The sequence below is a fragment of the Sapajus apella genome, unplaced genomic scaffold (assembly GCF_009761245.1).
Source record: "Sapajus apella isolate SASKATOON/1434 unplaced genomic scaffold, GSC_monkey_1.0 scaffold43, whole genome shotgun sequence".
NCBI classification, from domain to species: Eukaryota; Metazoa; Chordata; class Mammalia; order Primates; family Cebidae; genus Sapajus; species Sapajus apella.
In genome coordinates, this window is record NW_022436983.1 from 10,321,775 (window position 1) to 10,335,108 (window position 13,334).

At 52.2% G+C, this 13,334-nt stretch overlaps 1 protein-coding gene across 1 annotated transcript in view; it reads right to left on the reverse strand.

Moving 5' to 3' along the window:
• PADI2 (peptidyl arginine deiminase 2) overlaps positions 1-13,334 on the reverse strand; it is a 53,341-nt gene that overhangs the window by 27,642 nt on the left and 12,365 nt on the right. The window contains exons 2-4 of the mRNA XM_032300570.1: positions 9,523-9,706; positions 8,033-8,105; positions 1,235-1,296 (exon numbers count right to left, since the gene is read on the reverse strand). Of these exons, the coding sequence (XP_032156461.1) occupies positions 1,235-1,296; positions 8,033-8,105; positions 9,523-9,706 (319 nt within the window). The remainder of the gene's footprint in view (positions 1-1,234; positions 1,297-8,032; positions 8,106-9,522; positions 9,707-13,334) is intronic.

The following is a 13,334-nucleotide window of genomic DNA, read 5'->3' on the forward strand; positions in this document are numbered from 1 at the left end:
AAAATTCTAGCCAAGTTCAGGCTCATGGGGATTGTGTGACTTTGCCAAGACTGCAGAGCCCCTTGGGGGTGGCTGGAAGCTCTCTCCCTGCGGCTGCTGGGCCTCAGAGGCATCTGTGGAGTTCATGGTCATGTGGCTTGGCCAGAGACTCGGAGAATGAGTGTGCAGGGCTGGCCCTGGTCTCAGGCAAGCCCTGCCTGAGATCCTAGAAGAAGGGGGCTCCCCCACAGGGCTGAGAACCCTCCCCTGGCCTGCAGAGAGTCAGGGGCAGGCTGCCAGGGCCCAGGCTTCTCATCAGGCTGTGTTTATTTTACTTTATAAAGCACCCCTCTATGTAAATTTACCCCAGACTTCAGAGTGTTATTATAAAGGTCACATATGCCCACGGCCAAAATTTAGATGATAAGAAGGGCAGAAAAAGGAAAGCAGTTAGAAGCAACAGCCTGAATGTACACAGAGCAAGACCGATGGAGCCTAAAAACTGGGCTGAGAGAAAAGTCCAAATCAGAATGAGATGGAGAACACCATGCTGTCGGCACAAATTAAAAATACACGCACACCAACCACACCACATGCCTCCCGAGAGACACCAGAGCAGAAAGAGACACAATCAGCCCATCAAAATGGTCCTCTGCGGGGGAACAGAACAGGAGTGGGGAATGCAAGATGAAAGAAAATAAGTAAATGAATGAAGGAACAAATGAATGAATGAATGAATAAACAGAAAGAGAAGGACTGTGCATGTACCGGCAGAGAGAATACTATGCCTTGAACTGAGACTTTCTTTTTCTTTTCTTTTTTTTTGTCATCAGTCAATAGTTAGCTACTTACAGAATGAACTGAGAATGATGAATGCAACCCTCTGTCCTGAGGGTCTGTCTCCCCTACCTCCCCAGTCTTAAAAGAAAAGGCAAAATAGGAAGAGCAAACGCCTTTGCAGTGCTTCCTCTGTAGCGAGTAGTGGGCATATTTATCCTTTCTAACAGTACCATGAACTGGGCGTCCCCATCATGGGATGGGGAAACAGAGACTCAGGAGCCTGCTCTGTAGCCGTCTCTATAAGGAGCCTGGGATCCTCTGTGGGTTCCATCATTGGTATGCTGTGTGTCTTGGAGCCTGTCTTGGGCCTCAGTCTCCTGAGCTGTGAAATGGGAATGGTTTACTTGATGGAAGAACCATGGCTGCCTGCGGGATCCCCGGGTTCAGGGTGGTGACTTCCCTGATAGCTAGGTACCTTCTTTGGGTTGTTCTTCTCCACCACGCCATCCCGGTCTGCATCCACATCCAGGGAGATCTCTGGGGAAAGGAGACATGGGTGAGTTGCCAAGCCTGCCAGCCAGGGTGGGGTAGGGGCATGAAGAAGACCTGTGGGATTAGGGTGTGTCTCAGCCATTCCTTTGGTCACGGGAAAGGGAGGACCTTGCTGACGTCATCTTATGCAACCTCCCCCAGCCTCAACGTCCCACTACCCACTGGAGACCGTCAGCAGACACTGCGTGGACCGCGTAGCGTACTGCAGCAAGAGCTGCCATCGGGGAGGTCCGGGCCCTCCCACCACTTCATTGTTCTGGCGTGGGTTTGGGGAACGATCCTCGCTGAACAGATCTGGGAGCCTCAGTTCAGCGGTAAAGTCCCATGCCCAAGGTCACATAGGGACACTAGCAGAACTGGGGTACACAGTGCGGTTGGTCTGATTCGTAGCTCACATTCAGAAAACTTGCAGGCACAGCATTCCTGAAATACTCCCATTTCATAGGGTAGCAAACCCAGGCTCGGAGAAGTCACCTGTCAGCAAATCTGGCTGGTAATCTGGGAGACCGGTGCAGGATAAGGATCCCAAGGGGCAGAAGGGAAGGCAGTAGCACAGGGGCTGTTAAAGAGGCCGAGGTGCTGGGGCAGGAATAATATTGGTTTTGGCTCTCCGACCTTTGTGAACTTTCCAGCCAGTCACACCCACTGAATGCTGCCTTTCAGGGAGCGTGGCCGCCTGAAACTCCTCCCTGGGAAGGAGCTGGGCCCAGCCTCTTTAGGGAGCTGCTCTGTCCTTTTCAAGATGACAGTCTCTCCTCTGTGGGCATCTTGCTCTGCAGCTGCACAGTGTTTGCCATGGCATGTTCTCTTGGCCACCCAAGGGAAGGCGTGATCACCTCCACCCACTAAGGCTACAGATGAGGAAACCCAGGCCCCCAGCAGGGAGTGACCATTGAAGTTCCTGGAGAGCACAGAGCCAGGCTCTCAGCAGGGCCTTGGACTCCAGATGCCTGCTCTCCGCTGTTCCCTGCAATGAACCCAGGCTGACCTCCCACCAGGCTGTTTCCAAAAGCCCAACCCAAAGTCAGAGACCCAAGACTTGCTCCCTCAAAGGTCATTCCCAGAGGAAGTGCCCACATCCCCAGCCTGGCAGACCTTGTCTCTAGGCTGCAAGGTGACATTACGTTGAGACGCCTTGAGGTAGATCCATGAAAGCAGTGGGCCAGGGGCTGGAAGAGAAACTATGGTGCACTGCATGCTGCTTTTTCCATTGCAAATTCTTAAATTTAAACATTTGATTCATGTCACATTTGGACATAGCATGAATCAAATCAAATCAAATAGTAACATACTGCTTCTAAAGAAAGACAGCTGCCCCCTGTCCAGCTCTCCCTGCCTGAGGCAACCTCCCTAAATGCTAAATAATCATGCTTATCATGATTTCCTGAGTTATTGAATTCAGGCAGGTTTCATTACCTTCCTTGTTATGAAATGTGGGCATTTCGCAGTGTGGCTCCCTTACTGTCCTCCTCCCAGCCTCGCACAGGGCTTCATCATTCCTCTCTTTGCTTTTTTTTTTTTGAGCCAGAGTTACGCTCTTGTTGCCCAGGCTGGAGTGCAATGGTGTAATCTCGGCTCACTGCAACCTCTGCCTCTAGATTCAAGCAATTCTCCTGCCTCAGCCTCCTGAGTAGCTGGGATTACAGGCGCTTGCCACCACACTCAGCTAATTTTTTGTATTTTTAGTAGAGCCAGGGTTTCTCCATGTTGGTCAGGCTGGTCTCAAACTCCCAACCTCAGGTAATCCACCTGCCTCGGCCTCCCATAGGGCTGGGATTACAAGAATGAGCCACTGCGCCCAGCCTCATAATTCCTCTCTTATGACCCATGACCTGTCCCCTAATCCACTAAAATGACCTTCTGGCTCCTTCATCCCCAGAGACCCCACCCTGTAGTCACGCCCATAGGACTTCGCCTCTGCAAGGCTTCCCCCAGTGTCTGATTTAACTAGCTGGGATGCTGCGGGTAGGAACAGAGGACAGGGCTGATGTGACCTGCCCAGAGCATTGCCTCTCAGGATGGCTCTGCCTTCCCGAGGGGGAGGAGGGAGAGGGCCACTGCTTCGCGGCCTCTGGGCTCCAGACAACATTTCCCAGAGGCTCTGGATCCCACCTCAGCTCCCCAGAATAGCCCCAAAGTGTCAGGTGGCTCCTGGGTGTGGGGCAGATTGACGGGAAATGTCACTAGGATTGGGTTCAAGGCCGTCTGCCCTGAGAATCAAGACACTGAGGCCTCAGCTGTGACCAAGAGGCACAAGCATTTTGGAGGGTGGCCGGGGAGTGGCAGGGTGCCTAGCCTTCTTGCCTTACTAAGCAGCTTGAGGTGTTGTGGGAAGGAAGGACTCCCTCCCCCACAGCCAACCAGGGCAAGTATTCCAGGCTCTGGGGAGAAGACCTAGGACCGAGCCCCTTAGGTTGATGTTAACATTTTTTGGGGCCTGTGTATGTGTACTGCTTCCACTGCCAGGACCTCAGATGGGGGGGCTTATTCCCACCTCACCTCTCCCTCTCCCCCATCCATCCCCAAAAAAGGAAGCTTTGCAAATCAGCCCTAACCAGAGTCTTGAAGGTCCTTAGGGATTAATTAGCTCAAACCCCTCATTTTATAGTTTGCAAACAGCGAGTCCTAGTGGGGGTGGCTACTTGTTAAGGTCACACAGCAGGTCCTCGGTAGGACTGGGACCAAGACAGAGTCTGATTTGGCCAAAGGAACCATGAATTTGTTCCCAAATCTCAGGAGGAAGACGGGAGGGACCATACCCTTGCTTTTTCTTTTTTTGAGACGAAGTTTCGCTCTTGTTGCCCAGGCTGGAGTGCAATGGCACAATCTTGGCTCACCGCAACCTCCGCCTCTGGGTTCAAGCAATTCTCCTGCCTCAGCCTCCCGATTAGCTGGGATTACAGGCATATGCCATCATGCCTGGCTAATTTTGTATTTTTAGTAGAGACAGTGTTTCTCCATGTTGGTCAGGCTGGTCTTGAACTCCCGACCTCAGGTGATCCCCCCTCTGCCTCAGCCTCCCAAAGTGCTGGGATTACAGGTGTGAGCCACCGCGCCTGGCCTAGGACCATATGTTTCTTTAACTTCACCCAGGCAGAGAGAAAATGTGGCTACCCCAAGAACAAAGGAGAAAAGCAGGGAGGGCATTGGCCGAGCACCCACTCTGTGCCGGGTCCTTTGCACACAGCATCTCACTGAATCCTTGTAAACGCCACGCAAGGCTGCTCTGTGAAGCTCGTTTCGTGGATGAGGAAGCCAAGGCTCAGAGGGATAATGTGACTCGCCCAAGGTCACAAGGTGGCTGGAGGGGGCAGAGGAAGATCTTAGGCTTATTTCTGTCTACTCTGAGGCCAAGGCTCTTCCTCCTCCATGTGGACTCAGGATAGGACAAAGGTGAGAGACTCAGGCTCAGGTATATTTTTGTGCCGGGAGTCAGTCCCAGCATCTTGAGATGTTGGGGGTGTCCTTGCCTCCAAGGCACTGTCCCTGAGTGATTGATTACTCAGGATGAGGGGCTCAAGGGCTCCTCAGGCAGACACCTGAGGAAAGAGAAGACTAGAGGGGACAGACAGCAGTGCTTCCCAAGGGAAACCAGCTTTTCACCAGGGTCTCTGTTGGAACAGGAAACAGAAGTTCAGTGGGGTTAGTTTCTCATAAAGCTTTCTTTTTGCAATTGAATGACTGTCTTTTATTCTGAGATGAGGCCCTGCCTATTTTTTAGGAGTTAAAATGATGGTTAAAGTTGATAGCAAATTGTTTTTTTGTTTTTGAAATGAGTCTTGCTCTGTTGCCCAGACTGGAATGCAGTGGTGTAAACTCAGCTCACCGCAAACTCCGCCTCCCGGGTTCAAGCAATTCTCCTGCCTCAGCCTCCTGAGTAGCTGGGACTACAGGTGTGTGCTACCACGCCTGGCTAATTTTTGTATTTTAAGTACAGACATAGTTTCACCATGTTGGCCAGGCTGGTCTCAAATTCCTGATCTCACGATCTGCCTACCTCGGCACCCCCAAAGTGCTGGGATTATAGACATGAGCCCCGCGCCTGGCCAGAAGCTGTTTTCTTTTCTTTTTCTTTTTTTTTTTTGAGACGGAGTTTTGCTCTTGTTACCCAGGCTGGAGTGCAATGGCACGATCTCGGCTCACCGCAACCTCCGCCTCCTGGGTTCAGGCAATTCTCCTGCCTCAGCCTCCTGAGTAGCTGGGATTACAGGCACGCACCACCATGCCCAGCTAATGTTTTGTATTTTTAGTAGAGACGCGGTTTCACCATGTTGACCAGGATAGTCTCGAGCTCTTGACCTCGTGATCCACCCGCCTCGGCCTCCCAAAGTGCTGGGATTACAGGCTTGAGCCACCGCGCCCAGCCAAAGCTGTTTTCTTAATGCATTTGTTTCTCTCTCTCTCTTTTTTTTTTTTTCCCAAGCATCATAGTTGTTAGTCTGCTCATTTTTAAGGGGGTGAGGGGAGGGAGGGGACATTTGATTGGCCCATGGAACCTAAATATCTGAAACTTGTTGCAGTTTAATAAATAATTAAACACACCCTCAGGACCACAGAAGGGTGAACTCTGTCCCTTGTCATGGGCATACGCGGCATCTTTTGGGACTCAGCCATGCTGGTACCTCTGAGCTTAGAGGAAGCCCAGATTTGTTGTCTTCTAGTGGGGAGGAAAAGTCCAGTCCTGCCTCCTTATTGGGCCTTACTTTGCCGTCTATCCTAGGTCTGTCTTGCTTTGGTGAAAGTCTTGTTAATGGTGCAGTCAGCCTTCTGGGATCACCCTCATTCGACAGGTGTCAGGCCCCTGCCCTTCCTGCCCCCGTCCTCAGGTGTCCCTGTCTCGGTGGGATTAGGTTTCCTCAGAGACTGTCATCTGAGACAGCCTGGGTGCTGTGTGCATGCAGGGTTCACACACGTGCCAGGGCTCAGCACAGCCCAGGACTCTTTGGTCATCATCTGCCACCCTCACCAAGGTCATCCCGAGGTCTCCTACCCCAGGGCTGGGCACGTCCTCGGTGCAGAAAGAGGGAAGGGTGACCAGGAACCAAGCCCCTTTCGGAATTAGCCAAGAGTGAGAAGGGCCCTGCTGCTGAGCCTATTTCAGCCACTGAGAGCACAGGGCCGTAGAGGGAGGGGCTGGCTTGGGAGCTGGTTGTATTTTGGGGAGGTTCTGAGATCCCCCTGAGAATGTGGGATAACTGAAATGACTTGGCATCTCACCAACCATTTTCCGGAGATGTGGCTCTAGGCAAGTATTTGTCTTAAATTTTACCTTTTCTGAGCCTTGATTTTCTTATCTATAAAATGGGGATAATAATAGTGTCTATCCTTGGAATCGTTCAAAGAAGAGATTGAAATTGCAATGGTGAAACATCGAGAGTACTGGAGCCTGGCGCACTGTAGGTGCTCCGCCAATATCAGCTGTTCATCATCCTCCTCCTTCTCCTCCTCATCAAAGTGCCCAACACAGCTCTAGACAGCCAGCAGGTCTGCGGTGAGCAGGCCACCTCATTACCCTTAATGCACTCCGCATGCAGTTGACTTTCAATAACTGGCAGTTCCCTTTCTCTGCCATGCGGCAGCGCTGTCAATGTTAAACCAAGGCTGGGTGAACAAAATGGCCCTCTGAAATGTCCTCCTGGCTTTAACATTCTATGATTAAAAAATGAAATAAAATGCCTTGAAAGCAATGCCTCAGTTGCAAGGGGGTGGAGCGACAGAAAGTTCAGATGATCACAGCTCAGGGTCCTGTGGAGCCACGCTGGGGTCCTCTTCCCTGGCATGCAGACCTGGCACCCCACACAGGGCAATGCGAGGCAATGGACAGAACCTGAGACGGGGTAATCCTGGGTTCTGGACTCAACTTGCTGCCCAATTGCTGTGTGACGTTGAATGAATTCCCTAACCTCTCTGGGCCTCACCATCCTTGTGGATCAAATGAAGTGCTTGGACTAGGTGAGTTAGGGACCTGGAGGCTGCATCTCTGCACCCTCAGGGCTGAATCTGAGGAGGGCCACGGGCAGCTGGGATTGTCGAGAACAGCTGTAGGTTTTTTTTTTTTTTTTTGAGATGGAGTTTCACTCTCGTTACCCAGGCTGGAGTGCAATGGCGCGATCTCGGCTCACCGCAACCTCCGCCTCCTGGGTTCAGGCAATTCTCCTGCCTCAGCCTCCTGAGTAGCTGGGATTACAGGCACGCACCACCATGCCCAGCTAATTTTTTGTATTTTTTTTAGTAGAGACGGGGTTTCACCATGTTGACCAGGATGGTCTCGATCTCTTGACCTCGTGATCCACCCGCCTCGGCCTCCCAAAGTGCTGGGATTACAGGCTTGAGCCACGGCGCCCGGCCAGCTGTAGGTTTTATAGACTGTGGCCATTCCCCTCACCATGAGAGGGGCGCTCTTCTCCAGGCTGCAGGGGAGAGGCAGGGGAGGAACACACTTTCCTTTTTTCTCTTTTAGGGCCCACAGACCCTGGGCAGGGGACCTTGACATTGGGGGGAGTTGCTGATGGATTAGGGAGTGCCTCTTCCTGCAGATAAGCTCACACCCCAGTACGGAAGCACTGGGCACATATGACATCCCTCCCCGGGCATGTGCCATTCAGAAGAAGCTCCAAGGGCCAGGTCTGGCGCACTAAGAACAGCCTAAGTGCCCGGAGAAGGACAGCAGTGCCAGGCCCGGGGAGATGAAGGCACCGAGACTGCAGCCACACCAACTCACCAATGGCCGTGAGGAAGAGTCCCGCCTGGTCGATGGGAATGCTCCCTTCCTCATCATAGTAGTTGACGGTGACCTTGGTAGGGAGGGAGCACATTGGGGTGGAGAGAAAAGAGAGCAGAGATCACAGATCACAAGCAGGAAAACCACAAGCAATTGCTCTCCCTCACAACTCACAGCTTGTCAAGCCAACCCTCTCCAAGCATCAGAACCCTCTCCTCCAGGAAGCACTCCTGGGTTGATGGGCAGCTTCTCTCAGGTAACTGAACTTGACTGTAGACTCCCCTCCTGTTGGCTGAGTGCAGCTAGGATGCTGTCTGCCTTTCTGTGCCACTGTGTGCATTCTGCTGCCTGGGGGGCCTTCATATCTGCCGTGCTGCATGTCTAGTGCCCATGGAGGGGACAGAGCTGAGGCTATTTTCTTTGGACCATGTTTGGTGCCATCACTGTGATGGAGCACATGGTAAAGTTCATAATTACAGAATCCAGCAGGGAGACAGTTCTGGTCTCAGCCTCACCACTTGGGCAAATCATCCACGGGTGTTCAGCACCCCATTTTACAGATAGACCAGGGACACTTGTGACGGTAAACTCCAGTGATTCTATGGTTCAGAGCCTCCACACTTTCCATCGCTCAGCTGTCTGTAACTTTCGCCCTTTATGAAGCCATCATTCCGTGGTCTCACCCCGCACCATCCACGTGGCTAACAAGCACCGGAAATGTGGCTATTCTGAACTGAGATGTGGTATAAGTGTAACACACACACTAATTTTAAATTTGTGTGAAAAAGAATATAAACTACCAGCCTGGGCAATACAGTGAGACCCTGTCTCTGGAAAAAAAAAAAAAAAGCTGGGCATGATGGCAGGTGCCTGGAGTCCCAGCTACTCAGGAGGCTAGGGCAGGAGGATTGCTCGAACCCAGTCGCTTGAGGTTGCAGTGAGCTATGATCACACCACTGCACTCCAGCCTGGGCGTCAGAGTGAGATCCTGCCTCTTAAAAATGAGCAATTTTGTTAATATTTTTAATATTGATGATATATCAAAATAATATTTTGATAGATGAAGTAATATATATTAAGACAACAGGCCAAGCTTGGTGGCTCACACCTGTAATCCCAGCACTCTGGGAAGCTGAGGCGGGCGGATCACCTGAGGTCAGGAGTTCAAGACCAGCCTGGCCAACATGATGAAACCCCATCTCTATTAAAAATATAAAAATTAGCTGGGCATGGTGGTTTGTGCCTGTAGTCCCAGCTACTCAGGAGGCTGAGGCAGGAGAATTGCTTGAACCTGGAAGGCAGAGGTTGCAGTGAGCCAAGATTGTGCCACTGCACTCCAGCCTCAAAAAAAAGACAATTAATTTCACTTGTTTCTTTTTGCCTTTTCAATGTAATTACTGCAAAACTGAAAATGACACACGGCCTACATGCGGTTTCCACGGGAAAAGCCTGCCTCTCTCCCGCGTGGCTGGACTTCCAGCCTGTGGTACCTTGTCACTGCTGGCCTCAGTGCTCGCCTGGTTCATGGTGACCCGCAGGGTGGTGCTGGGCGAGAGAAGCCAGCGCTGCTTGCCGTTGGTGGCCACCTCCTCCGCCTCCCCATCGCGCACCACCTCCACCTGCACGCGCTCCGAGTGCTTCAGGCTGAAGGTTTGGGCCCCGGCTGGGGCCGCGCTGTGGGGAGAGACAAGAGAGGGTTAGGGGGAGCCCTAGGGTAGGGGGCATGGGGGGCTTTAAGAGGAGACTCCTGCTCCCAGCACTTTGGGAGGTCAAAGCCCAAGAATCCCTTGAGCCCAGGAGTTTGAGACCAGCCTAGGCAACACAGCGAGACCCTGTCTTTACATAAATTAAAAAATTAGCCGGGCATGCTGGTGGGTAACTGTGGCCCCAACTACTCAGGAGACCAAGGTGGGCGAATTGCTTAAGCCTGGGAGTTGAGGCCACAGTGAGCTATGATTGTGCCACTGCACTCCAGCCTGAGCAACAGAGCAAGTCCCTGTCTCTTCTTTTTTTAAAATATTCTGGAGGGGCAAGGCTGCAATAGCCCTCCCAGGTTATCTGGTCTGGGAGACCCCAAAGGAACCGGCTGCATTGCAGTCACCTGGCTGTGAGGAGGACATGTGTTGAACATGGAATCTCTTGGGCCCATCTTGTACCTCTTGAGTCTGAATGTTCAAGGGTGAGGCCTGGGGATCTGAATTCTTAACAAGTTTCCTAGTGCCTCTGCTGGGCAGCCAGTTTTGGGAGCCACAGGGTCCTGTGAAGGTGGAAGATGGAGGCCCAGGCAGGAAGGAATCTGCTCCGCCGGCACAGCTGGGCCTGGAACCCCGTCTCCCTGCCCAGGGTCGCTGAGTCAAGTGTTGAGTCCTCACAGAGATAGAGCCTGGAGCCCAGGTCCTAATGGGGCAAAGGAGGGGTGTCTCTTGTTATAAAGATCCCTTCCTTCCTGCCACAGCTTTCTTGGTGCCCTGACATCCCTCACCTTCTGAGTCACTTCTTGAGGTTCAGAAGGTTTTCCATTGCAAGGGAAATACTTTCGGAATTCTCGAAAAGCCATCAAGATTTCAGAGCAGAACAAATTGGTGTGATCTGGCTGCTGTGGACTGAAGGTTTGTGTCTCCCCAAATTAGCATGTTGAAGCCTTCACCCACAGTGTCATGGTATTTGGAGATAGAGCTCCTTTTTTTTTCTTCTTGAGAGGGTCTTGCTCTGTTGCCAGGCTGGAGTGCAACCTCCGCCTCCTGGGTTCAGGCAATTCTCCTGCCTCAGCCTCCTGAGTAGCTGGGATTACAGGCATGCACCACCACACCCAGCTAATTTTTGTATTTTTAGTAGAGACAGGATTTCAATATGTTGGCCAGGATGGTCTTGATCTCCTGACCTTGTGATCCAGCTGCCTCAGCCTCCCAAAGGGCTGGGATTACAAGTGTGAGCCACCGCACCCGGCCTGAGATTAGATGAGGTCATAAAGGCAGGCTTCTTTTTTTTTGAGATGGAGTCTCGTTCTGTCTCCCAGGCTGGAGTGCGGTAGCACCATCTCAGCTCACTACGACTTCTGCCTCCTGGGTTCAAGTGATTCTCCTACCTCAGCATCCCGAGTAGCTGGGATTATAGGAGGATGCCACCATACCCAGCTAATTTTTGTATTTTTAGTAGAGATGGGGTTTCACCATGTTAGCCAGGCAGGTCTTGAACTGACCTCAGGTGAACCACCCACCTCAGCCTCCCAAAGTGCTGGGATTACAGGTGTGAACCACTGTGCCCAGCCAAGGGCAGGCTTCTAATCAAATAGGAGAAGAAGAGAGAGGAGGGGGAGGAGGAGGAGCAAGAGAGGGAGAGACAGGTGGATAGGGAGAGATCTCTCTCCGTGGACTGAGGAAAGACCATGTGAGGACACAGTGACAAGGTGGCCATCTGCAAGCCAGAAAGAAAGCCGTCACCAGATTCCCACCATGCCTCTCCCTTTATCTCAGACTTCCAGCCTCCAGAGCTGTGAGAAGATTAATTTGTTTTTAAGCCACCCTGTCCATGGTGTTTTGTTGTTGGCTTAAGGAGAGGTGACAGGAAGGACAGGGGACTAAGGGAGGAAGGTGCCTAGGGCTGGCGGCTTTGCTAAATCCAGCCACTGGTCTGAAGGCCCATGAGGGCTCAGAGGGACTTAGGTGGGATTCTCATGGGATTTGTGACCAAGACATATGTGTAAGCCTGTCTCAAAGGCACAGCTGCTATTTTGGGGGCCTGGAGCTCTTGGGTCCCGGGAGTTCTTAACTATGGCAGGCATCAGAATCATTGGGGGTGCTGTTCAAATCTATAGGGTGTTTTTCTTTGAAGGCTGTAGATTTGTGGATTCCATCTCTGGGGAGGCTGGTGGGAACGGCAGAGGCTGAGGGTGCTGGGGCAGCTGAAGGTGGAAACAGAGGCCAGGGCTGAATGACACGTGTAGGCCAGTGGCTATTAAACCGCAGAAGCAGCGGCGGTGGCAGCACCTGGGGGCTTGTCGAAACTACGGGGCCCCACCTCAGAGCGTCCGATTCAGGAGGTCTGGGGTAGGGCCCAAGAATCTGCGTGTCTAACTTGCTTCCAGGAACTGTTGATGCTGCTGGTCCCAGTACCACACTTTGAGAACCGCTGGTCTAGACATTCAGCACTGCGGTCCACTGCTCAGAGCGCTGGGCTGGCCAAGGCTGTGAGCGTGAGTCTGTAGGGCTGTCGGGCAGCGTCTCTCTGACCCAGGCCACAGACTTCAGGGGCTACGGGCAAAGACTACTGATCTTGGGCTGTGGCAGGAGAGTGGGGATGGGCTCGGCAGCCTGTGCCCAGTGCTGGGAGAGGAGCTCACTGAAGACACCCCAAGGACGCTCTGGTTCTTGTCCTGCTCCTTTCCAAACTCCACAGCCCACCTGGGACACAGGGCTGATGTGAGACTGGAAACTTCTTGGCCATGGCCTGCTGTCCCCTGTCCACATCCATCTTTTTTTTTTTTTTTTTTTTTTTTAAGGAGTCGTTTTGCTCTCTCGCTCAGGCTGGAGTGCAATGGCATCATCTCAGCTCATTGCAATCTCTGCCTCCCGGGATCAAGTGATTCTCCTGCCTCAGCCTCCCGAGTAGCTGGGATTACAGGTGCCCGCTACCACACTTGGCTAATTTTTATATTTTTAGCAGATTTGGGGTTTCACCATGTTGGCCAGGTTGGTTTCGAACTCCTGACGTTGAGTGATCCGCCTGCCTCAGGCCTCCCAAAGTGCTGGGATTACAGGCGTAAGCCTGGCCACGTCCATCATTAAGAGGGGTGCGGAGTCTGGACAAAAGCCCTGGACTGAGGGTGCATGTGCAGAGGACCTGGGTTTTAACCCAGTTTTGCCCCTGACTTGAGGGAGTCTGCACCTTCTGAGTGTTCATGTGTTAGTCCCTACGCCTCAGGACTGCCAACTTTCTGCCCACAGCTCTTGTCTTTTACCCATCCTAGGGCTGGGGCCATGTTTTGCTGAGTTGCCACGTGGTACCTGCTCTCCTTTGGGTTATAAACCCTCTGAGGGCAGGGTCTGGCCTCTCTCTTCCTCATTCTTTAGAGCCTGGTCTGGAGCTTGGCCCATCATACACCCAGCAAAGAGGGCAGAGGTGAGTGGGACTGAAGGCGAGCCATTCCCAAGGAGAAGGGTGGGTATCCATCTCAGGTGCTTTAGGTGGCACAGGGAGGAACAATCTAGAAGACTTATGTGTTTATCAAATGCAGTATCTTTTTATGGTGACTGATAAAGCCTTGCCATGTATGGTAATGCCATAAAATCTCTGTTTAAAATAA